The sequence below is a fragment of the Hemicordylus capensis genome, chromosome 3, assembly GCF_027244095.1.
Source record: "Hemicordylus capensis ecotype Gifberg chromosome 3, rHemCap1.1.pri, whole genome shotgun sequence".
NCBI lineage: Eukaryota > Metazoa > Chordata > Lepidosauria > Squamata > Cordylidae > Hemicordylus > Hemicordylus capensis.
The window spans coordinates 167057084-167084037 of NC_069659.1; the positions used below are offsets into that span (position 1 = coordinate 167057084).

General features: G+C 44.4%; 1 protein-coding gene across 14 annotated transcripts in view; it reads left to right on the top strand.

The window, feature by feature from the left end:
• Positions 1 to 26954, top strand: part of MYCBP2 (MYC binding protein 2) — a 259460-nt gene that overhangs the window by 113429 nt on the left and 119077 nt on the right. For all 14 annotated transcript variants that reach the window (XM_053305497.1, XM_053305498.1, XM_053305501.1 and 11 more), the window contains 10 exons: positions 686 to 864; positions 4719 to 4861; positions 7452 to 7552; positions 9814 to 10032; positions 12098 to 12323; positions 15200 to 15318; positions 22238 to 22325; positions 23353 to 23402; positions 25173 to 25345; positions 25677 to 25821. In XM_053305497.1, coding sequence (XP_053161472.1) covers positions 686 to 864; positions 4719 to 4861; positions 7452 to 7552; positions 9814 to 10032; positions 12098 to 12323; positions 15200 to 15318; positions 22238 to 22325; positions 23353 to 23402; positions 25173 to 25345; positions 25677 to 25821 — 1443 coding nt within the window. The remainder of the gene's footprint in view (positions 1 to 685; positions 865 to 4718; positions 4862 to 7451; positions 7553 to 9813; positions 10033 to 12097; positions 12324 to 15199; positions 15319 to 22237; positions 22326 to 23352; positions 23403 to 25172; positions 25346 to 25676; positions 25822 to 26954) is intronic.

Here is a 26954-nt window from a genome sequence, read left to right on the forward strand (position 1 = left end):
CATTTCTGAAAGAGCGCATGGCCCACCTGTGAAAGGACCCGCATGCCTGAGAGATGATAGAGAATAGCTCTGTCTTCTCGCTTTGTTGTCGTAACCCCCTGAGGCGTGGCATATCCCTGTTGCTGGGCTGTGCACCACCCTCCCTTATGCTTGCTTCCTGTTGTTGTCCACTCCCAGCACTGTTAAGTGTTTACCTTCAGGCGTGCCTCTGTTATGTCTCTCAACCTAACCTGGGGGGGCGGGGCGGGTTTGCCCAGAACTTCAACAGGTGCATACAGAACACTGTATTTATTTGAATCAGAAAAGTGTTTTTGTATGTGTTTTTACTGAAGGGGGGTGGGGGAAGCAGTTTTCTCAGACCATCAATTTCTAGAGTCTAGCAAGTTCTTATTATGAAATAAGAGGCCAAATAAAGGCTTTTATATATTTAATTTACCCCTTTTTTCATAATATTTTAAAGTTGAGCTGCTACTCATAGCAGAAACTGCTACTGGTAAAAATGTTGATTGCTTCAGTGTATTTTACACAACAGTTCAAAAAGCATTTATAATATAAACATGATATACTGTCTTTCAGTCTACACTGAATAAAAGCATCACTTAAAATGAATTTTGTTGCCAGTTGATATAAGTTGATATCACATGTTAGTTTAATATTTCATGCTTTCCTGATTTCTTATTTGTAGGAAAATATGAAATATGCAGTCCGTTTGAGGAACTATGGCAGTCGAACAGCCAATGGAGATGGAGGAATGACCACTGTGCAGTGTCCAGATGGTGTGACATTTACTTTCAGTACATGTAGTTTGAGCAGTAATGGCACTAATCAAACACGGGGACAGATTCCACAGATTCTTTATTACAGGTATGAATTTTTCTCCTTGGAATAAACTAAGAACTTCACAAACAGAAATAAGACCTGAAGAAGTGTGAATGTGTTCCACTGACCTGATCTTTTCAGAAGCAATGCTTGTTCTTGAATCCACTGTAATGTCTTACAATATGGCTTTTTTTTTTTTTTTTATAAAGCCAGAATTATTCAGATAGGGCTGTGCTACATGGCAACTCATGATCCATGCCCATGATCCAAGCCCACAAATCTTAGTGTTGGCAAGATTGCCAGATCAATTTTCTAAAATAAGAGACATCCACTATACTTTAGGCACTGTGGTGCTAAAACATATACAGGCCTAGATATTATTATATTGTATTATAATATAATATTATACTGTATTATACAGCCCTATAATACAAGTATGCACAGACATGGCTTTCAATTTCCTTTCAGTTTTTCAGTTCATGGTCAAACAATAGCAGAATTTACTAATTACTTGAATTTTCACAACAAAGTTTATATTTTGATCCATCTCTACTATTGCATATACAACAGTGCTCGTTCCTTTGTAGTACCTAGGGGAGAGGCATGGATCATGCTTGCATCAGATGCTGAATTTTCTGTTTGGAAATCTACTTAATGGGGGGCGGGGGGCAGTAGAAACTCTATAGCCATGCAACAAATCCTTTGTATTTCCTTTTTTAACTGTTACTATCAATGGGGCAAGGCGAGTGAAACCACTTTATTCATATGCTGAGAAAATAAGTTAACTGTTTTATCAGAAGCTGTGGCTTCTACAGGGTTGTGTTCAATTTTTTTAACTGATTGTATTCTTTCAAAAGTATACAGTGATAACAGTGCAGTAATTAGTAGATGCCAGCATGAATATGTCAAGAATAAATCCTGCCAGGCTAACCTTTCTTGATGGGATTATTTGCTTTGTAGATTATTATTATTTACTTTGTAGATTATTTGCAGGTGGGGCCGGCCACGGGGGTGGGGCCCAAGCCCAGTACTTGACCATTCACACCAGACTACTTGTACAGGTGCCAGTGCAACATCCAAACCCAAGCTGGTTACAGCTTGCCACTTGGAGACTGAGCAGAGATTATTGAAACACCATGGTTACTCATATAGGCTGTCTGAGACCATCCTTGCATCCCAAAGGTCTTCCACAAATCGGGTGTACCAGTGTACATGGAGAGCATTTTTAAGGTGGTTAGCACATTTTATTTATGTATTTATTTATTTTTTGATTTGATTTGATTTGATTTGATTTGTATACTGCCCTTCCAAAATGGCTCAGGGCGGTTTACAATTAAAACATACTATTGAAACAGTAAAGAGCTAAAACAAATTAAAAAACAATATAACAATTAACAATTTTAAAACATTTTAAAACAACAATTAAACAATTACAGTGATTAAAACCCCCGAAATCGGCTTTTGAATTTTAAAATAAATCAGAAATTAAAACCCCCACAATTTAGGAAGCTGAGAAAGCTTGGGTGAAAAGAAGGGTTTTCAGGTGTTCTTTGAAAATTGCCAAAGATGGGGAGGATCGTATCTCAGCAGGGAGTGCATTCCACAATCTCGGGGCAGCGACCAAGAAGGCCCGTCTCTGTGTATCCACCAAACGAGTTGGCAGTAACTGGAGATGGACCTCCTCAGATGACCTCAATGGGTGGTGGGGCTCATAACGAAGAAGACGCTCTCTTAGATACCCAGGGCCATTTAGGGCTTTGTAAGTTATAACTAGGACTTTGTATTTTGTCCGGAAACCTATTGGTAGCCAGTGTAACTCCATCAGTAAAGGAGTAACATGGTCTCTCCGAGATGACCCAGAGACCAACCTGGCTGCTGCGTTCTGAACCAACTGAAGTTTCCGGACTATGTACAAAGGCAGCCCCACATAGAGCGCATTACAAAAGTCAAGTCTGGAGATTACCAGTAGATGTACCACTTCACAAAGTTCCCCGAGAAGAGGCTTCTATTCAACACCTACTGCAATTTTTTACAAGAGGGCTTTGATATGGGGCTGAAGCCTAATATGTTGAAAAGACAGGCAGCAGCCCTGGTGGGCCTCATCTCCGGCTTTTCAGCAAGGTCTATGAATTTACACTCTCAACTGAAAAGGTTCCTCAAGCGAGCTACACTTCCTTCACCGCCGACGATGCACCGTTTTCGCTCTTGGAACTTGGGCGCTGTGTTGAAGGCCTTACAGTTCCCACCTTGTGAACCACTGAAATCCATTACAATAAGACTATTAAAGTTTAAACTGGCATTCTTAGTGGCAGTTACCTCGGCAAGATGCATTTCAGAACTACAAGTGTTTTCTGTACACAAATCATACTGCATATTCACAAGAGACTGTGTGACTTATACCTGACCCATTTGTTCTTCCTAAGATGCACTTGGGTGTGAGCCCCAGTGAATGCTAGGAAACTCAATTTTCAAGACCAAGTACACAAGCTGACCACTTTGGGGATGTTTTTCTGCCTGCATCCTAAACATCAAAAGGAAAAAGCATGGCACAAGTTGAATGTTAGGGGATGCCTTAAAATCTATGTGAAGCGAACAGCATCTTTCCACACTACAGACTACATGATCATATCCTTCCTACCTGGATCAGTGGGAAAGCCAGCAACTTCATAGACCATCGCCAGATAGATCAGAGCGTGTATAGCACTGGCATATGAGCATCTGCACCCACCTACAAGAATAGTGTCACATCCCACAAGATCAGCAGCTATGTCAGCCGCTTTCTCAACTAATAGACCTGTACAGGAAATCTGTAAGGCTGCTATGTGGAAGAATCCATCAGATTTCACAAGGCATTATATAATGGACATGTATGCCTCTGCCTAGGTGGCCTTCGGAAGAAAGATGTTGCAACAGGTGCTTCCACAGGAGTAGCCAGAAGCGCTCCCTTCCTAGGTGATGTACAAGCTGTGGTATATCCCATTGAGATGTCCTTGACCCCAGCAACTAAGAATGGAGTATTAGTTCACTAACCATGAAGTCTTCTTCTGGTTGCTGGAATCAAAGACATTTTGGCCATCCCAGCTTAGCGTGTTTGTCTGCTCCTGGAGTATCACATCATCGGTCATCATTTTTTAATTGGTCGCAAGTGCCTGAAGTTTATGCTGCAAGAACCTTGAGAGACAGTACTTATTGGAGGAACGCTTGCTGTTGCCCTTCATGTATCATGAGACACCGTCTTTTCTGGTTGTTTATACATTTTTTCTGTCTATTTCTGTTCATATGTTTCTTGGAACACATTGTTTGCAGTCATACCTTTCTAACTTGGCCTGAAAGAACTGGGGGCAGGGTTATCCCTCTCAGGCTCCAGAGGCTTCTGTTTTTTAAGCTAATTTACCCTGTTTCCCCGAGAGTAAGCCCTACCCCGAAAGTAAGACCTAGCAGTAATTTCTGATGTACCACTAATTGCCCTAGTGCATTTTTTGGGGCTAAAATTAATATAAGACACTGTCTTATTTTCGGGGAAACACGGTACATAGTCCTGCCTAGGAGCATGTGAGGGGTATAACCCATCAAGATGTCCTTGACTCCAGCAACCAAAAGAAGCCTTCATGGTAAGTGAGCCAATGCTCCAATTTAGATTAGGAAGCAGATCTTTCTGTAGCCATATCGGTACAAAACAGTTCACTTCTGGACTAGAAAACACTATTGTGACATAGGAAAGCAACAACTGTAAATATGTTATCAATGTTTAAACATTATCAGATAATTAAATAAAAGGAGTGGCATAAGGCTACATGCATTTAATATATCTTTATATTGCCCCAAAGTTTTTGTTTTTATTTCATATTTTATTTAGTATTCTTATGAGCTTCTTGTGGTTGAATTATTCCATTTTTCAGAAGTGAGTATGATGGTGATCTGCAGTCCCAGCTCTTAAGTAAAGCCAATGAAGAAGATAAAAATTGTAGCAGAGCACTTTCTGTTGTGAGTGCTGTGGTGCGAGCTGCTAAAGACCTTTTGCACAGAGCTCTTGCTGTAGATGGTAAGTGTTGTTGTTAAGTGTATTTATATAATGCTTTTCAATAAGAACTTCTCAAGGCTGTTTACATAGAAAACAAAGGAAGATGGTTCTTGTCCTCTAAGTAGGGGTGTGCATGAATCGAAACACCCCCGATTTGTTTTGTGTCTGAATCTGATCCCTCCGAATCACCCCAGATTCAATTTTTACCCGAATTTTTAAAATCTGAATTGGTTCGGATTTTAAAAAGGGTCCTGGGGCCAAAAGAGTGGGGTGGGTGGTAGTGCCCAATGGGTGAAAGCTACCACCCAAATTTCAAAGAAATTGGGCAAAGGGGTGAATTTTAAAGAATTTTTGAAGTTGGCATGTCTTTAAGCTTTTTCTCATAGGGAATAATGGGGATTTCAGCAATCTTATAGCTCCGTGTGGTGGGCACGAGAGTGACCCAGAGCAGGTTGTGGTGGGTGGTAGTGCCAAGGAAGCTAACACCCAGATTTCAAAGGGATTGGGCAAAGAGGTGATTTTTAAATTATTTTTGAAGTTTATGTACCTTTAAGCTTTTCCCTACATTATAGGGAATAATGGGGATTTCAGCAGCCTTAGTTATAATTCCCCGGGGGGTGGCGGGGGTGGCACCACGGTGGCCAGAGCAGGTTGTGGTGGGTGGTAATGCCCATTGGATGCAAGGAAGCTACCACCCAGATTTCAAAGAAATTGGGCAAAGGGGTGGTTTTAAAATTATTTTTGAAGTTGGTATGTCTTTGAGGTAAATTTGGGGCAGAAAGGAGGTTTCCAGGGGCAGAAGGGTGGGTCAGGTGGTAGTCCCCCAATGGGTGCCTGCTACCATCCAGATTTCAAATAAATTCGTGATTTTTAAAAAATTTTGAAAGTGTGCGCGTCTTTAAGCTTTTCCCCCCCTTAGGGAATAATGGGGATTTCAGCAGTCCCATAACTCCACTTGGGGGACACACAGAGTGGCCCAGAGCGAGTGGTGGTGTAGAGCACATAGGGTGCCAACCACCCCTAAACCCACAAGCCTATGGGGCACTTGGTTTTGTTGTTTCTGAGGTGTTCTGAGAGTAGATTCTCTGGTAGCAAATGAGAGTGGATTCAGTGACTGCCCCGAATATGCCCCCAAACATGCCAACTACAAAAATCATTTAAAAATCACCCCTTTGCCCAATTTCTTTGAAATTTGGGTGGTAGCTTCCACCCATTGGGCACTACCACCCAGCCCACATTGGCCCCTAAATGGAGTTCTGAATCTCCAAATTTTTCAGATCCCAATCTGAGTTGATTTGTTTTGTACCCGAATCTTGGCAATTGAGGACAGGGGTGATTAGTTTTGTCTACAAATCATGCAAATCGGCCAGATTTGGGTACAAATCATTTTGTACTTGAATCATTTTGCATATCCCTACCTCGAAGAGCTTACAATTTTAAAATCAAAATATGGGAACATAGGAAGCTGCTATATACTGAATCAGACCATTGGTCTATCTGGCTTGTCAGTGGCTTCTCCAAGGCATTTACCAGCAGTAGCCATAAGAGGGACACGGTGCTGGGGTAGGATAGCGCCAAGTACTCTTCCCATGCTAAATATAAGAGAGCCAACACTTTAAAAGGTGCCTCTATGTCCAGTTAGCAGGGAGTTTAAAAAAGGGATGCATCCCCCACGTTCAACATTCATTTGTGATGAGGTTCTGTACTATGAGTGTTTTGCCATATGGGCTTTCAAATACTTTATTAAACCGTTTCATATTATTATGCTAGTACATGGAGAAAGAATATTCTTAGTAGTTGTTGTACTAATGCACTTTTATTGACAGTAATGTGGTACATAATACAGGAAAACCTCGCTATTTGCAGACTCGCCATCCGTGTTTTCGCGTATGCACGGGTGTCTAAATGGCACCCAATTTCATTATCCGGGGATACTAAAGGGTTCAAACCCATGTATCCGTGGTTCCTAGAAGGCCAGAAGTGACCACGGAGGTTACTTCTGACTGCCATTTTGTACCTCATTTCTTTTTAAAAAGGCATTTATTTCCCCCATGATTTTTCCATTTTGGGGGACATTTTGCAGCTTGAGAGGCGTTGCTTGGCACAAGAAGACCCTGTGGAGCACGGTACAGTAAGTTTTTTCACAGTTTTTTGCCCCCTTTTTTTTTCATCCAGGAACCTAACACCCTGTTTTCCATAGGCACAATGACTCATTTCTTGTGGTTTCATTATGGTAGTAGGCAACGAACAGAACCCCCGCAAGTAACGAGGTTTGCCTGTACAATACAAAAAGCATGAGAGCAGCAGATTAAAATGGCAGCAATAAAGCAAATGTGTTAGAAATTTGTTTTAAACAATATAAAAGTTTGAAAAAGACAGACCAACAGAACATTTAAAGGTAATATCTAATAAGATGTTTACTTTATTAAATCATAGTTTTGGTTAATATGAAGTCTTAGTATCTGGTCAGATACCACTTATTTCCTGAAACATCAGTTCAGTGAATAATTTAATTGTTCTATTATGTCTATTTTAGTGAGTAGTTTAAATATGATTTGTTCCTTCGTAGAACAGTATTTGAGTCTTGTAATTGTTTTTTGTTTTTGTTTAGCTGAAGACATTCCAGAACTGCTCAGTTCTTCCAGTCTTTTTTCTATGCTGCTTCCTCTTATAATAGCTTATATAGGACCTGTGGCTGCAGCTATTCCCAAGGTATTGTCTTCAAAATTCCTATAGGTTCCATTTTTTAAGATCGAAAGACACCCTCTGTAAAATCCATGAATAAATTGCATTTGCATTTATTTATGGGTCTCTGGTTGGGGGTTATTAGTTTGCTAGGAGATCATCTTGAGTTACCTGATCTCAAGCTTTGTATTGAGAACCAATCTTTGACCTTGCTTGTCCTTTGTGGATCATCACATTTAACTCACTGATATCATAGGTCCTGGTTCTGACCTTCAGAGCCTTGCGGGGCCTGGCGCCTGTCTACCTACAGTCCCGCCTCTCCCATCCAGTTACATCCCATCCAGTTAGATCATCTTGGGGGTGGGGTGCCTCTGAGTACCAGTTGCGGGGGAGTAACAGCAGGAGAGAGGGCATGCCCTCAACTCCTGCCTGTGGCTTCAGCGGCATCTGGTGGGCCACTGTGCGAAACAGGATGCTGGACTAGATGGGCCTTGGGCCTGATCCAGCAGGGCTGTTCTTATGTTCTTATCTCAGCTGGCCCTTTTGTCAGTCCCTGATTTCCGAGATGTTCGGGGCTCTAGTACCCGGGAAAGGGCCTTTTCGGTTGCTGCCCCGCTCCTTTGGAATTTTCCCCCCTACAGATCCAGCTAGCCCCTTCCTTACCCATCTTCAAATTGCTATTGAAGACTTTTCTTTTTCACCTGGCTTTTGCCCTCTAGTTTCCCCCCTTGTTCTTTGGTAGTTACTTTAGTTTTTAATTTAGAATGTAATTTTTAATGTTGCCTGTTTGCTTGTTATTGTGCACCGCCCAGTGTCTTCGGAGTGGGCGATATATTAAATGTCAAATAAATAAATAAATAAATAAATAAATAAATAAATAAATAAATAAGGTCTTGAAAGCTTCCAAATCAGAGCGGTAAAACTCTACTCATACTATATGAGTGCAGGGGCACACCTAGGTGTTTTTTGCATCCGACTAGCCCTTCTGTGAGGGTCTTATCCCCGCGAGGTGTCACCCCCACTACAAAGCCCCCCAAAATTTGGGAGTCTTCCTTCAGCGCATCTACAGGGTTTTTACTTTTAATTCAAAGCCACCGTGTGGCTGAGGGGTGGGGTGCTGGGGCGGGGGGGGGGGATAGCTGAGCAGTCAATCTCCTTCTCCCCACCGGGAGCGGTGGCGGGGCACATCCTCTCTGCTCAGTGGCTGTGTAGATCAGAGGAATATCGTTGCAAGTCTGTGATATCACAGACTTGCGATGATCTTCCTCTGAACTACACAGGCACGCCTTACAGTTCACTACAGCTGCTGGCCAAGAGGGCGTACCCAACGATTTCTGCCCCCTCCCCCCATTGCTGGTGGGGGGAGAGGAAGAGGTCGACTGCTCGGCTACCCCACCCCTCAGCCACTTGGTGGCTTTTATTTAAGAAAACAAAACACATAGGTTTGCCGCAGCAGGCAGGCATGGGGTGGCTGTAGGAGACCCCCCCAGACATTAGAGGTCACGGACTGGGGCCCCAAGGTCCGTGGGTTAGAGTGCCTCTGTATGGGAGCCACCTAATGGTGCAGCGGGGGAATGACTTGACTAGCAAGCCAGAGGTTGCTGGTTTGAATCCCTGCTGGCACCTATATCAGTCTTCAGCGATATAGGAAGATGCTGAAAGGCATCATCTCAGATTGCGCAGGAGATGGCAATGGTAACCCCCTCCTGTATTCTACTAAAGATGGTAACTCCCTTCCTGTATTCTACCAAAGACAAGCACAGGGTTCTGTGGGCTCCAGGAGTCAACACCGACTCGATGGCACAACTTTACCTTTACTTTAAAATCTTGTAGGGACATTTGCTTTATTGGAAGATTTTGCACATAATTTAGATTTCCAATGGTACTTCAAACATATGAGCTACACCTCAGTAAAGGAGGCAGAACACTACAAACAAACAAACAAAAACCAACCATGCCTCTAGGATTGCTTCACCTTTTCCTACCATTTTCTAGTTGCCTTCTGCTTCAGCAGAATTTTGACTGGTGCCTATTTGGGTAAAGCAGCACTTTGCAATTTTCCTTTGAGTGTGTTGGGTTGTACACCATTACTCTTGCTCTTCTGGTAAAGTTAAGGATCAAGTGAATGCTCCTCTGAGTAATTCCTGACCTGTTCATACAGTGGCTGAAACTATGTGGGTTTTCTCCCCCTCTAGCCACCATTTTGGGTCTTCTTGGAGACACTTCCCTACTTTCCCCACCCCCATCATGCCTATAGCCCAGTAAGTTATGTGCTTGTCACGTTACAGGTTGCTGTTGAGGTTTTTGGCCTTGTTCAGCAGTTGCTTCCATCTGTAGCCATTCTGAATCAGAAGTATGCCCCTCCTGCCTTCAACCCCAACCAGTCTACAGACAGTACTACTGGAAACCAGCCTGAACAAGGGCTCTCTGCTTGTACTACCTCTAATCACTATGCCGTCATTGAATGTGAACACCCCTACAAACCAGCTTGTGTCACGCACTACAAGGTAGGCACAGTCTTCAGGTTTTTGTGGTACTTCTCACAACTCTTTAAAAGTGTCTGTGGTGATGGATTCTTTTATAAAGTAGATCATTTTAATTCCTGTTGTAAGCGACTTAAGGTGTTGTGTGGATGGCATATAAATATATTTAAACAAAATAAACAATGCAAACACCACATTGGCTGACATCCTGACTAACAAACCATTGGCACTCCTAACAGTTCCCATGCAGTGCTAGCCCCTGCACTGGTCTCCACACTTACTGATGTGTGGACAATTCTGTGGGAAAGTGCAAATTCCTTTGGGACTTGCCCACAATGTATAACTGCTCTGTTAGAGCGAAACATATTGCTAAAGGTCAAGCAACACGTTTTCCTCTAACATGGTGGTTCAAGAGCACATGCAAGCTTCAATAAGTATTTGTGATCTTTTGCAAGAATGCCGGCTCTTTTGAGGGAAATACCCTCAAAAATAGTCTTTCAGAAGGAACTCACTCCTGCAAGTCTGTGTCTCAAAGCACAGTGGAACTGTTAAACTATGCTCTTAATTCAGTTATCTTTGCACCCAGGGAGCACCCAGGGAGCTCTTGTCTCTTTCTCCTGTTATTGTACAATGTGCTAGCTGAGAATATAGAAGTACAGGTTGCGTATCCCTTGTCCGGACTGCTTGGGACCAGAAGTGTTCTGGATTTTGGAATATTTGCATAATGAAGGGAAGGGAGTCATCGTTTTCCTCTCTTCTTCCTTTCCCTGTCCTCATTTGTGTAGGTTTGGTTGGCTTTCGGTTAGTTTTTTCAGTTTCCCTTGCCTTTTGGTGATTTGTGCCTTTAAAATACATGGAGATTTCTCAATTGGGAGACTCCCTGCAAGGAAGGGGCTCTCTTTGGGGTTGCGACGGTTCCCTCACTTGCTAGGACTGCGGCTGTTACTCTTCCTAAGGCATCCAAAGCAGCAGTAGCTTCGGCTCCCATGGTGGCCGCTGTCACGGCCGCTCTGCCGCTCCAAAAAGCGGCATCATGGCCACTCTGCTTCCCCAAAAAGACAACGCATTTAAAGGACCAGGCAGGTCCAGAGAAAAAGAAAAAGCGTAAGCACACCTCTGGCGTGGCTCCACTCACTGAGAGGTTAAAGCTGCAGGTGGTTTTGTTTATTGTTTTTGTTACAGTGTGGTTTCCAGATTTTGAAGCATTCCAGATTTCAGATGTCTGGATAGGGGATACTCAACCTGTAGCTGATGGTGTATCTCACATAGGGTACTTTCCAATGACTCTTTGTATACAAAGCTTTTTGCTTAGGAAGGTCCAAAGATTTGGCAACCTGTATAAAACTTGCTGCTTGAGAGAAGGAACACACTCTCTGTTACTCATTTACTCATTTTCTCTCTCTCCCCCCCCCCTTTAATCATTTTTCAACTATTTTGAAAAGAATGGAAATAAGGGTAGAGAAAGCAAAGGTGACTTGTGCCAGTATAGTGAGAAACAGTGATGCATAGTCACAAGGTGTGAGAGTATATAAACTATCTGTGTACATAAGCTATGTGTCAAGTTATTTAAGTCCCATGGTTTACTACAAACTGAAAATGGAAGCTTCAGTTGCAGAAAACCGTAATTTCTCCATAATATCTGTACCATGCTTCTCTTATGTAAAACACAGACTGTGCACTGTTGTTTTATTACTTATATAATCTTTGAATCCAATCTGACCATCTTCTTCTAAAAGCCACTGCCAAATTATGACCAAACCCTGTATTAAGATGTTGAGAGCCATTCCATGATTAAAAAGCCTACCACAGGGGCTTGTGTGGTTTTCTCCCTTTGTTAGATGGCTTGGTTGGCTATCCCTATGAAGCATCATTTTGTATGCAATGTTTTAACAAACATTTCAGATTTCATTATGTAGTTGTACAAAATGAATGGAGATTTTATACAGAAACATTGGTAAAACCATCTAATGCAGGAGGGAAGACTGATTAAATATGTGGTAACTTGGTATTGTCCCATGTGTGCACACACACAAATTTAGCTAAGCAGGGGAGGAAAAAAAATTATTTTTATCTTCCAACCTTTGCACAGGTGACTTTTCCAGAATGTGTCAGGTGGATGACAATAGAATTTGATGCTCAGTGTGGAACAGCCCAATCGGAGGATGTTCTTCGTTTGCTCATTCCTGCCCGAATTGTCCAGATTTCCGGATTTGGACCAAAGCAGACTTCTGTTCATGAAAATCTTAATTCATGGATAGAATTGAAGAAATTTTCAGGCTCATCTGGTTGGCCTACAATGGTCTTAGTATTGCCAGGTAACTATATTTTCTGTGCATGCAGCTGGCCAAAATTAACCTTGACTATAGCTTTAAAAAGGAGTTATTTCGTTTCATCCAGATGAAACATTTTCTGGACTTTATGAATGTGACGTTCTGATGAATGAACTGGTATTCATTATTTTAGACCGTTTCAAAAAGTAATGAATTCAACAGTCAATAAATATTTGGAATGCAAATCTTGGGAGGTAGTAAAGACATTACTGTGCAAAAGGAAGTCTCTTGAGAATCAGCTGTTAGAATATACAGTACTAGCTGAACCCGCACAGAGCATCTGTGCAGTAGTTTACTTCATTTTGGGGTTTAGTTGGGAGAATTCGTTTGGCAGGTCCTCCCTTTGTAGCCATGCATTGCACCCTGTTCCCCGCTCTCCGCACCCCACAGCTCTCTCTGTCTCTCTCCCCCCGCGCCTCTCTCTCTCTCCCGTGCCTCTCTCGCTCTCTCTCTCTCCCCCCCGTGCCTCTCTCGCTCTCTCTCTCTCCCCCCCGTGCCACTCTCGCTCACTCTCGCTCTCCCCCGTGCCTCTCTCGCTCGCTCTCTCTCCCCCGTGCCTCTCTCGCTCGCTCTCTCTCCCCCGTGCCTCTCTCGCTCGCTCTCTCTCCCCCGTGCCTCTCTCGCTCGCTCTGTCTCTCTCCCCCGTGCCTCTCTCGCTCGCTCTGTCTCTCTCCCCCGTGCCTCTCTCGCTCGCTCTGTCTCTCTCCCCCGTGCCTCTCTCGCTCGCTCTGTCTCTCCCCCCCGTGCCTCTCTCGCTCGCTCTGTCTCTCCCCCCGTGCCTCTCTCGCTCGCTCTGTCTCCCCCCCGTGCCTCTCTCGCTCGCTCTGTCTCCCCCCCCGTGCCTCTCTCGCTCGCTCTGTCTCTCCCCCCTGTGCCTCTCTCGCTCGCTCTGTCTCTCCCCCCGTGCCTCTCTCGCTCGCTCTGTCTCTCCCCCCGTGCCTCTCTCGCTCGCTCTGTCTCTCCCCCCCGTGCCTCTCTCGCTCGCTCTGTCTCTCCCCCCCGTGCCTCTCTCGCTCGCTCTGTCTCTCCCCCCCGTGCCTCTCTCGCTCGCTCTGTCTCTCCCCCCGTGCCTCTCTCGCTCTCTCTCCCCCTTGCGCCTCTCTCGCTCTCTCTCCCCCTTGCGCCTCTCACTCTCCCCCACAGCGCTCTCACTTGCTGCCACCCCACAGCTCTCTCGCTCTGTCTCTCCCCCCGCGCCTCTCTTGCTCTCTCTCGCTCTCTCCCCCCGTGCCCATCTCTCTCGCTCTCTCCCCCCGTGCCCATCTCTCTCGCTCTCTCCCCCCGTGCCCATCTCTCTCGCTCTCTCTGTCTCTCTCCCCCGTGCCTCTTAACTCGCTCTGTCTCTCCCACCCACGCCTCTCTCGCTCTCTGTCTCCCCCCATGCCTCTCTCACTCTCTCTCGCTCTCTCCCCCCGCACCTCTCTCGCTCTCGCTCTCCCCCTTGCGCCTCTCTCACTATCTCTCCTCCTTGCGCCTCTCACTCTCTCTCTCTCCCCCTTGCACTTGTTTCACTCTTTCTCTCTCCCCCTTGCACCTCTCTCACTCCCACCCCCCGCGCCTCTCGCTCGCTCTGTCTCCCCTCACAGTTCCCTTTTTTTGCATGGGGGGTCAGGAAGATTGTCTGGGGTTTTTTGGGGGGTGGGCTGCCAGCTGCTGGCCGGCGCTGTCCCTTTGTGGTTTGTTTGTTTTGTTTTTGAAGGGGTGACTGGGAGCTGAGGGGTTTTTTTGTTTTTGTTTTTTGGTGGTGTGGGGTGTGGAGGACTGGCTGGTGCTTTTTTTGGGGGGAACTGAACAATGGCACTGGGTTTGGGTTTTTTCTTTTTGGGCGGGAAGGTCAGCAGCGCGTCCTCACAGTCCCAACGGTTTTTAACGGCCCCTTACCTCCCAGCGATTTTGGTTCTACGTTTTGTCTGTTCTGTCGTTTACCCGCCAGCTGCCCCCTCTCTGTGGTCAGTTTCCTCTGCCTTTCCTTTCCCCTTCCTTTCTGTTCCATCCCGAGTCTGCGATTCCCACCTCCCTCGCTGCTGCTCTCTCCCCAGGCAATGGTTCCTCCTTTTCTCTCTGCCTTTCCTCTTTTCTTCTTCTGTCTCCTGAGTTTGCTGATTCCGCCTGCCACCCTAGCTCGCTGCCCCTCCCTTCCCAAGGCAATGGCTTCAGGCATCCACACGGCTCCGGACGCCTCCGGACGTAGTCCTCAACTCGGTTGTCCATAAGCGAATTATCCAGGCACATAGGCACATAGTTTCGCATTATGGCTCAGTAGTTTGGTGACTATGAAACGATGTGGGTTAATTTTATTTTCAGAAAAGAAAATTGGTTGTTTTCCTGTGCTCATATTCATTTAAAGAGCCCCTGGTGGTGCAGTGGTAAAACTGCCGCACTGTAACCAGACGGTTACAAGTTCAATCCTGACCAGGGGCTCAAGGTTGACTCAGCCTTCCATCCTTCCGAGGTCGGTAAAATGAGTACCCAGAATGTTGGGGGCAATATGCTAAATCATTGTAAACCGCTTAGAGAGCTCCGGCTATAAAGCGGTATATAAATGTAAGTGCTATTGCTATTGCTATTGCTATCCTACTTTCAGTCCAGGCCTGCATATTTTGGGGCAATCTGATATCACTACTTCGTGCAATAGCAGGTGCTGAACCAGATCAGTAGAGGTTAATTATGGAGAGAGGCTGTGTAGATAATTGGAAAATTGTATGGTGGATAATAGCTTCTGTGGGCAATTTATATTTATAAACATTCAGAGCTTGAGTACAAATCACAGACCGATCTTGCATTTAATTGTAGAGTGAGTTCATTGAGTGTTGCCCACTTAAGGCTGGTTACTTTTAATAAATCTGTTAATTTCATTTTAGGTAACGAAGCACTCTTCTCACTAGAAACTGCTTCAGACTATGTCAAAGATGAAAAGGCTTCTTTCTATGGTTTCAAATGTTTTGCAATTGGCTATGAGTTTAGCCCAGGACCTGATGAGGTGAGATACGTTAATACCTTCAAGTATTAAAACTTTAAAATGAGTTTTCTACATGTAGTTTAAATGTGTTCATTTAATTCCATTTTACTAAACTTAAACGTATGTATTGGATTCTTTTGACTTTGTTGACGTTTCTAATGACAATTTGTTGACTTTTTAAATGTTTCCTTGTGAAATTTATAAATGTCAGCAGAGTTTTATTGCCGCAAGGATTTCGGTGGCTTAAATATTAGTACAAACCTTTGAACTTTAAGTGACAGTGTTTTATTATTTATTTATTTATTTATTTAAAATATTTATACTCCACCCCTCTAGTGCCCTACTGCTTGGGTCGGCTTACAACAATAAAATAGATACAAAACACAATAAAAGTAATAAAATTAACAAACTGAACAAACAAGTTAAAAGTCAGGTTAAAAACCACAATAATTATGTTCAAATTAAAGGTTATATTAAAAGCTAAAGAACCTTTTATACTCTTCCAGTGTTGTGAAGAACCATTCATGCATCCTGCGGCTCATTAGCATTCAAGCTTCTCAGACCCAGGATCCACCTTTAACTTATAATGGGGATCTACTTTTTAAAAATTTTATTTTGCTTTGTTAGACTCAACCCACCAGTTGAAACGAGTGGGTTGAAACTGTAATTTCATCAAGCAGAGTCAGGGTCAATTACAAGACAAAGTCTATTTCTGCCACACAGTACTTGATCAGATGTAATGCCTGGACTGCCACCATATCTATATATTCTCTTACGGCCGACTGAGTAGGGAACTGCTTGGGGATGTGGGGATGCGCCCGGATGCCTGCTGGAACTCTACGAGTTCCAACCATTGCCTTGGGAGGGAACGGCAGGCGGGAGAGAGGAGGAAGAAGAAGCAGAATTGAAGGGGAATTTGCAGAGTCAGGGGAAAGGAAGAAACCGGACCCATTGCCTTGGGAGGAAACAGCATTGAAGGCAGCGAGACACCATCCGCCCCACAAGAAATACGGCTGCTTTGGGAGCGGCGTAGGCGGGAGATAAATAATGGTGGCGTTGGCAAGAAAGCAGAGGAGACTGGAGCAGAAGGGGGTGTGGGGTCCGAGGAGACTGGAGCAGAAGGGGGCGGGGGAGAGAGGAGGCTGAGGTAGAAGGCGGCGCGGGAGAGAGGACTGGGGCAGAAGAGTCGGAGCAGAAAGGGGCGGGTGGAAGAGGAGTGGGTGGATGAGAAATAATGGTGGCCAGGTGGGCGGGCGATAAATAATGCCGGCAGCAAGAAAGCAGAGGAGACTGGGGCAGAAGGAGGTGGTGGAGTGGAGACTGGGGCAGAAGTGGGTGGGTGGGAGATTAGTGGGCGGGTGAGAAATAATGGTGGCCGGGCGGGCAGGAGATAAATAATGGCAGTGGTGGCAAGAAAGCAGAAGAGACTGGGGCAGAAGTGGGCGGGGGAGAGAGGAGACTGGGGCAGACAGGGGCTGTGGGGAGGAGCGGGCAGGTTAGAAATAATGGCCAAGAGGTCAGGTGAGAGATAAATAATGGTGGTGGCAAGAAAGCAGAGAAAAATGGGCCAGAAGGCGGAGGGCCAAGGAGACTGGGGCAGAAGTGGGTGGGGGAGAGAGGAGATTGAGCAGTGTGGGCAGGATATAAATAATGGCAGTGGCGGAGGCGGCTACAAAGCAGAGGAGAATGGGCCAGGAGGTGGGGAGCTGAGGAGACTGGGGCAGAAGGGGTGGGCGTGGGGAGAGGAGACTGGGGCAGAAGGGGGTGGGGGGAGAGGAGCGGGTAGGCGAGAAATAATGATGGCTGAGCAGGCGGGCAGGAGATAAAAATGGTGGTGGCGAGAAAGCAGAGGAGACCGAGGCAGAAGCGGGCGGGAGAAAGAGGAGACTGGGGCAGGAAAGACAGGAGACTGAGCTGCATGGGCGAGAGATAAATAATGGTGGCGGCAGCGAGAAAGCAGAGGAGAATGGGCCAGAAGGCAGGGGGCCAAGGAGACTGGGGCAGAATTGGGCAGGGAGAGCAGAGACGGGGCAGAAGAGGCGGGGGAAAGAGGAGACTGAGTGGCACAGGTGGGATATAAATAATGGCGATGGCAGAGGAGGAGGCGAGAAAGCAGAGGAGAATGGGCCAGGAGCTGGGCGGCCAGGGAGACTTGGGCAGAAGGGGCAGACGTAGGGAGAGGATACTGTGGCAGAAGGGGGTGGGGGGAGAGGAGCGGGTGAGTGAGAAACAATGGTGGCCGAGCAGGCAGGCAGGAGATAAATAATGGTGGCGGTGTCGAGAAAGCAGCGGAGACTGGGCAGAAGGGGGCGGGAGAGAGAGGGACTGGAGCAGGGGAGAGAGGAGACTGAGTGGCACGAGCAGGAGATAAATAATGGCAGCGGCAGTGAGAAAGCAGAGGAGAATGGGCCAGAAGGCGGGGGGCCGAGGAGACTGGGGAAGAAGGGGGCGTGGGGAGTGGAGACTGAGGCAGAAGGGGGGAGAGGGGCGGGCGGGCGAGAAATAATGGTGGTCGGGCGGGAGATAAATAATGGCGGTGGCGAAAAAGCAGAAGAGACTGGGGCAGAAGGGGGTGGGGGGAGAGGAGACTGGGGCAGAAGGGGGGGAGTGTACTGCCGCACAGATGCTCTGTGCGGGTTCAGCTAGTTAGAGCTATTTTCTGTTGCATGTAGGTTGTACAATGTGCAACTCACAGACCCATTACAGTAATCTACCGTAACTCTGAGTCTCTTACTTGTTTCTAAAATGTAGGAATGGTGACTTTACAGAAGGTGGTTTTTTCAACTGCAGACTGCCTACCTCATTGGATTTAGACTAATTAGATGTATGAGGATTGATAATGGCTGACAATCTGACTAAGGAAGACTAATGCAATTCTACAGTTCACACGGGGAGGGTTTTGACCAATCTCCTTTGCTCCCCGACATCTGCAATCTTTTTTTTAGGGTGTGTGCAAAAGCTGCATTCGTATACCTGGGAGTAAGCCCCATTGAATTCAGTGGGGATTCCTCAATTATGGGAGTAGAGCGACTGCTCCCTCTTTGCACACACACCCTGGACACCCATGCCCTAGGTTGCACAGCCATCAGGGGTCGTGAAGAGAGAGGCAAAAATTGCACTTCTGCATAGGGCACACATGCTATGTTAGTCCAGAATTCAATAGCAGCATCCAGACAGCACCAGCACTTTGTTGAAAGCACTGGTCTTCTCTGCTGCTGGATGAGGACTTCTCATGTGGGTTATCCTTCCCATATGCTCTAGAAGAGAGGACTATGCAAATTATGAGATGCTTTAAGAGCCTGGAAAGGAGAACCCCACCCAGTTCTTCTAGTCATGCATCCTGCTCCAGAGACAGCCTTCTCCTATTAGCCAAGCCTTCACTTCCTATATTGTTTTACTACTATATATATTTTATCTTTTTCACCACTTTGTTCCCTCATCTATTCCTTTCAAAAAAAGAAAAGAAAAACATACTCTCTCTCCCCTTTTCTGTCCCCAGAGGGCCTGATCTGGACCTGCAAAACCCAGGACCCATCCTGGATCCTGAAAATCCTGATATAATGTTCTAGAGAAACCAGGCACTCCCATCCTGTGGACAGAGAACCACAATTTAGAGGCAGACTCTAGGAAGGAAGGAGAATGGTCTGATTACCAAACCTCTGAATCCTTCTCCTAATGCTTCAGGCTTTTCCCACCAGATGGCTTTATCCATTTATTTACTAAGGCTGTTACTACACTTGGGCTTCAGCAAACACCACCTTCCACCATCCCGAGAAACCCTAGTTTTTCAAATGACAAAACATGACCTACTGTTTCCCTTCCCTAATTGTTTCGTGGACAAATTGTTTCCATTCATAAACAGGAATGGAAAGCGTCTGCAGCTAATAGAAAGCCTACTCTTCTCGTTAACAAGTCCTATAGCTTTACCCAAGAGGCTTCAGACATGTTTTAGGTGTCCCTTGCAATGACACTCCTATGGTAGGGATGTTTTACGTCTGGCCCAGTTGTGGGGTGGGGGGGAGGTTGAGTCTTTTAAATTATATTTTAGTAAAATAATAATTAAAATTATTTGAGACGTCTCTGAGGTCGCGGGGGGAGGGTCCCACAGAGGTCCCCCCTTCCCCTGCTGGCCTTCGTCATGCTCAGAATTGCCCAGTTCAGCCATTCTTTTCCTGGTGGCCATTTTGGAGGCTGCTGTGCATACACATTGGGCCTCTGTGGCCATGCTCATGCACAACGGCCTCCAAAATGGCCACCGTGAGGGGGGAAATGTCCAGAAAGGGCCAAAGAATGCCCGAATCGGGCGATTTTTGGCATGACGAAGGCTGGCAGGGGGAGGGTAACCTCCACGGACCCCCTGCGGCCTTGGAGAGCATGAATTTTTTTTTAAAAAAAATTAAGACTCGTGAGTGGTGGTGGTGAGGTTTCGGTACAGGGTCAGTTTGAACAGGGGGTAGTTCAGTTCGACACTGAACTGTCGACCCAAACCGATTCAACATCGAACCTGTTTGCACATTCCTATCCTGTGGTGGCCCTGCTTTCCGGCTCCATCATCTCTCAAGACGGGGACAGTTCCCTCAAAGATTCCAATGAAAAGTGGATGGAGTTGGCCTTAAAGAAAGTACACATTGTGGCTTCTTGTCTTTACACACCTCTGCTGTCACCTCCATTATAGCATGACTACTTTGGGTTGATAATCTGCTTCAGGCTCCTCCATAAGATCCTAACTGCCAAAAAACCAAACACTCCTAAAAATACAAAAAGCATAGGCTTTCATAGCCGATGCTTTATTGGACTAAATCCGCTTCTCCTCATACTCCACAGCTTTCAGTGTGGTAACAAGGAGAAACTTATGGCTTAAACATTGGCAAATAGGCTCAGCCTTACGCACTAACTTGGCAGCAGTACCATACACTACAGGGAAACTCTTCGGTGATGAAGCCCTTAAAGAAATACTCATAGAAACAACAACAATAGGCCACCTACTCAACCATGCCAAACCTTCAATATCCAAAACCAAACCGGACAATTATCCTGACTCACCACTCTCCTATGTGGGAGGTCTTCTCTCGGACTTCTTCCACATATGGGAAGTGAACATCTCTGATCTATGGGTGCTCAGTACCATTCTCCATTTTTATAAGATAGAGCTAACTTCCTCCCCCCCTCCTCGACCACTTCCTTCCAAACCCCCAGTCACACTCGCCTACCAGATGCGAAGATCTGCTCCAAGCAATTTTGGAGAGGAGAGCTGGTCTTGTAGTAGCAAGCATGACTTGTCCCCATAGCTAAGCAGGGTCTGCCCTGGTTGCATCTGAATGGGAGACCTGATGTGTGAGCACTGCAAGATATTCCCCTCAGGGGATGAAGCAGCTCTAGGAAGAGCAGAAGGTTTCAAGTTCCCTCCCTGGCTTCTCCAAGTTAGGGCTGAGAGAGATTCCTGCCTGCAACCTTGGAGAAGCCGCTGCCAGTCTGTGAAGACAATACCGAGCTAGATAGAGCAATGGTCTGGCTCAGTATATGGCAGCTTCCTATGTTCCTATGTTCGTATGGCATATAGAATGCATCAACACCATAGAACGAGTAGTAATTCATCAAAGGAGCAGGGGACTTTACACTATTTTGTTCACTGTGCCAAAGAGGACAGCTCCTTCAGAGCAATACTGAACTTAAAGTTCTTAAACATGTCAAGCACAGAAAGGTCAGGATGGAGACACTACGATCCATCGCAGAATCCCCCCATCATTCTGATTTCATGGCATCAGTAGACTTACGGAGGCATACCTGCATGTGCCTATTCACCCGCTGAATTGCCGATTCCTCCACTTCAGATGTACAGGCCATCATTACCAATGCAGGGCCCTTCCATTTGGCATCTCCTCAGCACACAGGATTTTCACGAAGATCCTGGCCCCTTTTGTAGCCCACCTTCGCCTGAGAGGAATTTGGATATTTGCCTGCTCAGATTATCTCCTGTTAAGTCTGATCACTTACAACCGCAGAGTCAGATGTGAGCAACATGCTTCAGGTGCGCTTGGAACACAGATTCCACAAAGTCACTTACTTTCCTCTATCCGGATCCACCATCTGGGAGTATTTAATAGACAGCTCTCTGGACTGACTGATTCTTCCTCCAGATCGCATACAGGATATCTTCTCACTGATCCATCAAGTATCCTCAGCCCCAACAGTACCAGCCCTTACCCTAGCCAGGATTCTAGGTCATATGGTGTCATCTTTGGAAGCAATGTCATGGGCCTGCTTCCACCTATGCGCACTCCAGTGGTTCCTCCTACCTTACTAGAATGGTATAATGTGTCGGAGACCCGTCAAACTACCACCACAAGTGGGGCGTCTCCTTCCATGTTCACCTGACACTAGAAGCTCAACCTACATCACTCAGCACAAGCAGCTTTTGGCAGACAAGTCCTTCAACAGGTTTTTCTGCCCCAGTAGATGCTGATACTCCCACCTGGGTCTCTTGACTGTGGCATGTTCCACATGAGATGTCCTCATCCTGTAGCAGAGTAAGGAGCATTGGTTACTCACTGTGAAGGTTGTTTCTTGCTGCTGGATCCAAGGACATCCTGACCCACCCATCCAGGCATTTGCATCTACTGGTGTACTCCATTTTTCTCTTCTCACAATTTTCTCTGTACTTTGGACTTGGCTACTATGAACTGGGTGGGGTTCTCCTTCCCAGGCTCTTAAAGCATCTCATAATTTGCATAGTCCTGGAGCACATGGGAAGGATAACCCATGTGATATGTTCTCAAATCTAGCACCAAGAAGAAGCCTTCACTGTGAGTAACCAATGCTTCTTTTCAACAAATGTCAGCCAATATTTTAATACATTTTATTTAATTTAGTTTCTGTCTTCAGGTGGAGATGTTGAACCCCTAAAACCAAGTGATATCTTGTCTTTTGTATTTGTTTTAAGGGTATCATTCAGCTTGAGAAAGAGTTGGCCAATCTAGGAGGTGCATGTGCAGCAGCTTTGATGAAAAAAGATCTGGCACTTCCCATTGGTATGTCTTTCAAAGCATGTTACTTAATGTGGGAGTCAGTATAGAATTGCAGACATGCTTTGGGAAGGGAATTTGGTGTTTAAGATGGCATTTGTGGTCTACAGAACTGTTTACACATGCTTAAGTCTTGAAGGACTTGTCTGCCAAAGAGCCCCTGGTGGCGCAGTGGTAAAACTGCCACCCTGTAACCAGAAGGTTACAAGTTCAATCCTGACCAGGGGCTCAAGGTTGACTCAGCCTTCCATCCTTCCGAGGTCGGTAAAATGAGTACCCAGAATGTTGGGGGCAATATGCTAAATCATTGTAAACTGCTTAGAGAGCTCCGGCTATAAAGCGGTATATAAATGTAAGTGCTATTGCTATTGCTATTGCTATGCATGCTCCGCAGGATTTCTTGTTTTATGAAATAGTGGCTCCTGATGTGCAATATCATAAATTGCTTTTGACATACTCCCAACTTCATGCACAACTTTGTGTGCATGGGGCTTCCTGTTTTGATGAGTGAGAGCAACTGGTTGTGCAGTTCTCTGAACTGCGGTCAATAGACATGGTCTTGCAATGACTTTAGGATGACCTAAAGTGAATTTTCTTATTTACAACGTATATTATAAACATACATTTTTTCTGAAGATATTGTTTTGAGAAATGCTATTGCATGCTGTTTACCCTTTTAAAATCTTAATCTAGCAGGTTTGAGAAACTTGACATGCTTTTAATATTCTAATAGTCACCTCTATAGGTTCCCCCCCCCCACCTTTTAGGATTTGTTAGGGTTAGTTTGCTTACTGCTTCATGAAGTGTCAAGTTAATTTTGCCTGAATTTCATTCCATGATTTTGGACTCAGTTTTCTGAATTCCTGTTTCCTGGGGTAAGGAGAGATAGCTCTATGCCAACTAGAAATGAAATTCAGGCAAGAGCCAATTATTCAGTAAATCACATGGAATAGCTTAAGGAAAAACTTCAGTGTTATTTTTAGGCTACAAATTGCATTATGATCTTATGACACTATCTACTGTTTATAAACAGGAAATGAATTTGAAGAAGATCTTGAGATACTGGAAGAGGCTGCTCTGCAGGTAGACATTTGCTGCTTCCCCCTTACAAGAGAAAAAAATTTGAGGTGCTCTGCTAATAGACAGAAAATGGGAAAATTGTTAAATTTGGTTTGCTTAGGGACATGTTTTGTAGACGGGATTAATGCTTAGTCCTAGTGTAAAAAATATTCAAGGAAATGAGCATACCATATCAAGGGGCAGAGTTGTGGACCATGAAGAGAAACAAACAGATTGCTAAAATGATTATTCTGGCTGTGGTGGTCACTTGAAGCATCCTCCAGCTTCTAGTTTTGTAAACTAGTCCTTTATGGCAATGATTTTGTCTATGGACATGCAAGCTTTAAAAAATGGTTTTATGAATTTCAGTTGACTCCTATGTGATCCTGAAATAATTTATCACCATCTACATTAGAGTCCAATTCTGTAATTTGCAGCACAGTCATACCCATTCATGTTTCTAGATTTCTTCTGGGTATAATTTCATAGTAGATGAAATGTTTATAATATTTTGATTCTTAAGGGTGGGGGGAATACCCTGTAGTTGTGTACTTATGTTGGATCAGAGCTTGAATGACAGTTGCTTTAAATATTGCATAATCAGGCAGTCTTCACAGAATGTTTCCAATATGCTGGTACTTGTGTACGGTTATTTTATTTTTACTGAATGACTGTATAAGCAAGATGTGCTGTTCTCTTGTGCAAGAGCAGCAATATGTGCAGTGGTCCTTTTGTTTTTCCTTTTGTTGCATCTATTCGTATAAGCTTTGACGGAGCCTAAGAGCTTGAAGCGAGGAAACTGACATAACTATTACAGATGGAAGTGTATGTTTTCTCTCTCTCATGCATATAAACATAAGCCCTATTCATATTCAACAGGTGTACAATTTGTGTAGAGTGTATACATGCCCAGATTTGCATACATGTGTTTTTAATAACACTGATACCATCCTAACAAAGTATTCCTCCTTCTAGGGGCTGTGGAGGTGTAAGAGAAACCCACACACCACTCCTCTATCACTGCTACAACATTTTGGAGGTTCACACCTTTCCACACTAGCCAAATTTGGCCACTTTGTAGCATGCTTATGCAATCCTGAATTTTATGTTCTTCCAGGATTTGATTTGCACTTGTCAGAATATAAATAGAAATTTCTCTTTCAGGCACAACCCCATGCATTCTCTCTCCATTCACAAAATAAACAATTTTGTTTATTTGTATTATGATAGTTCCTCTGCACCAAAGGAAGTCTTTCTCACTCATTAAATGTCTGATTTCGTTTTTGCGGTATTCACATATAGGGTGCTGTGAACTCTATAATTTTTAATCGTCCTGTTCTCTCCAGATACAACGGGCTTTATAAAGGTGGTTGCTCATTCCTGCAATTCTCTTTTGAAGGGGGAATTCTAGTTTTGCTTCTTATGCTGGGGAGAGTTGCAATCCTTCATCACCACCACCAGGCCTTTGAGATGTAACTTGCAGGGAACTATTACTTTTTTTGCAAATGATTAAAAAAATCTCCTTTTTATGTTGTTTTTGTTATATTGGTTTTAATTTGGCCATTTTGATGTTTTATTGTGTGCTGTAAACATTGGAATCCACTTCAGGAACCTTTAATAGCAGGTTGTCGGTTTTTAAAAGACAGGAAATTTTTGAATTCATTATGTTAATAGAACTCTGGGAACCAGCAGAAGAGCAGTGCTAGCAACAATGATTAGCAAAGATTGCCAGATTTTTAAAGAGCAATGAACATGTTTAGATGCTATATTTTATTTTTTTTCTTCCCTGACCAGGTTTGTAAATCTCATTCTGGCATCCTGGGGAAAGGTTTAGTATTGTCTCATTCACCAACTATCCTGGAGGCACTTGAAGGAAATCTCCCACTGCAAGTACAAAGCAATGAGCAGTCATTTTTGGAAGATTTCATTTCCTGTGTACCAGGATCAAGTGGTGGACGGCTTGCAAGGTATTATAACTGACTACCTTATTTTTAAAATCCTTCTCTCTTATGACTCTTTCCATTTTGAGTAATCATTTTGATGGCATACTTGTTTATGTCACATATAATTTCATGTTGTGGCAGATAACTTTTGTATGTAGGATAAAATGCTTTGCTTCAAAGCTAAACATACTGTATCCATTTTAGTAAAGGGCTTTTCATATTCTTGATTGCTTCATTTTGCCTTCTGTATGGTATAATTGTACGTTTTACAAACTCTCTTGTTCTGGATACTCTAGTAGAAAGATATTCTGTATGTTATAAATACATATTAAGTGATTTTCTCATCTTGTTTTAGGTGGCTTCAGCCAGATTCATATGCAGATCCTCAGAAAACATCCCTGATTCTGAATAAAGATGACATCCGATGTGGTTGGCCAACAATTATCACTGTGCAGACAAAAGACCAGTATGGTGAAGTTGTTCATGTGCCCAATATGAAGGTAATTGTTTATGAAAGTAGTAACTTTTTTATATTTACCAATGTCACAGAGGGTGGCATTTTGAAATTAAAAAATCTGTGGGACTTGATAAAATACCACTTAATTTAAGGCCATCTCCGTCCTCTAGTCTTTTTTATTTGCGGCACAATTGGCCTATAGAAATTTAATTCACTCCACATATAATGATTGTTGTTGGTATCAGGCTTTCTCTAAAGCATTTGTTTTGATTACCATAGTATTTGGGCAGTTTCCTAAGAAAAGCATTCCAGCTCCTATGTCTTTAAATTGATTGATTGATTTAATATACCGCTTGACTCCAAAGGCTCCAGGTGGTTCACAAAGAGGAATACAATAAAAACAAAATAAAACAATTTGTTAAAACAACAATTTAAAACATTCAGAGATTACTAAAACCAGGCTAAAAAAATGCATCATAAGGGCTCTTTTAACATCTTTATCAGCCTTTAAGCCACAAGTATCTATAGGGACATTCCACAGCCCAGGGGCGACCACAGATAAAGCCCACTCCCAGGTTGCCACGAGATGAGCTGGCGGCATCTGGAGACGGTCCTCTCTTGATTACCTCAATGTGCAGTGAGGATCATGCAGAAGAAGGCACTCTTAGGTAACCCAGTCCTAAGCTTTAAAGGTAATTACCAGGGTATTACTACTTCAAATAAATAAGTAAGTAAATAAATAAATTACATTCAAAGGCAGTTCCAAGTAGAGCGCATTGCAGTAGTCAAGCCTAGAGGTTACCAGAGAGTGCACCACAGTTCTGAGATCATGATCTTCAAGGAATGGACACAGCTTCATATCAACCAAAGTTGATTGAAAGCACTCCTGGCCATAGCCTCAACCTGAGAAACCAGAGTGAGGCCTGGGTCCAGAAGCACTTCCAAGCTACACACCTCTTCCTGCAGGGGGAGTGCAACCCCGTCCAGAACAGGAAGATCTATCACATCCCTCAAAGTATGACTACTTACCATGTGTAGTTCTGTCTTGTTTGGATTCAGTTTCAGTTTATTATCTCTCATCCAGTCCATTACTGCCTGTAGGCAGGCATTTAGTAGGGTTATGCCATTTCCCAATGATGATGTCATGGAGAAATAGATTTGGGAGTCATCAGCACG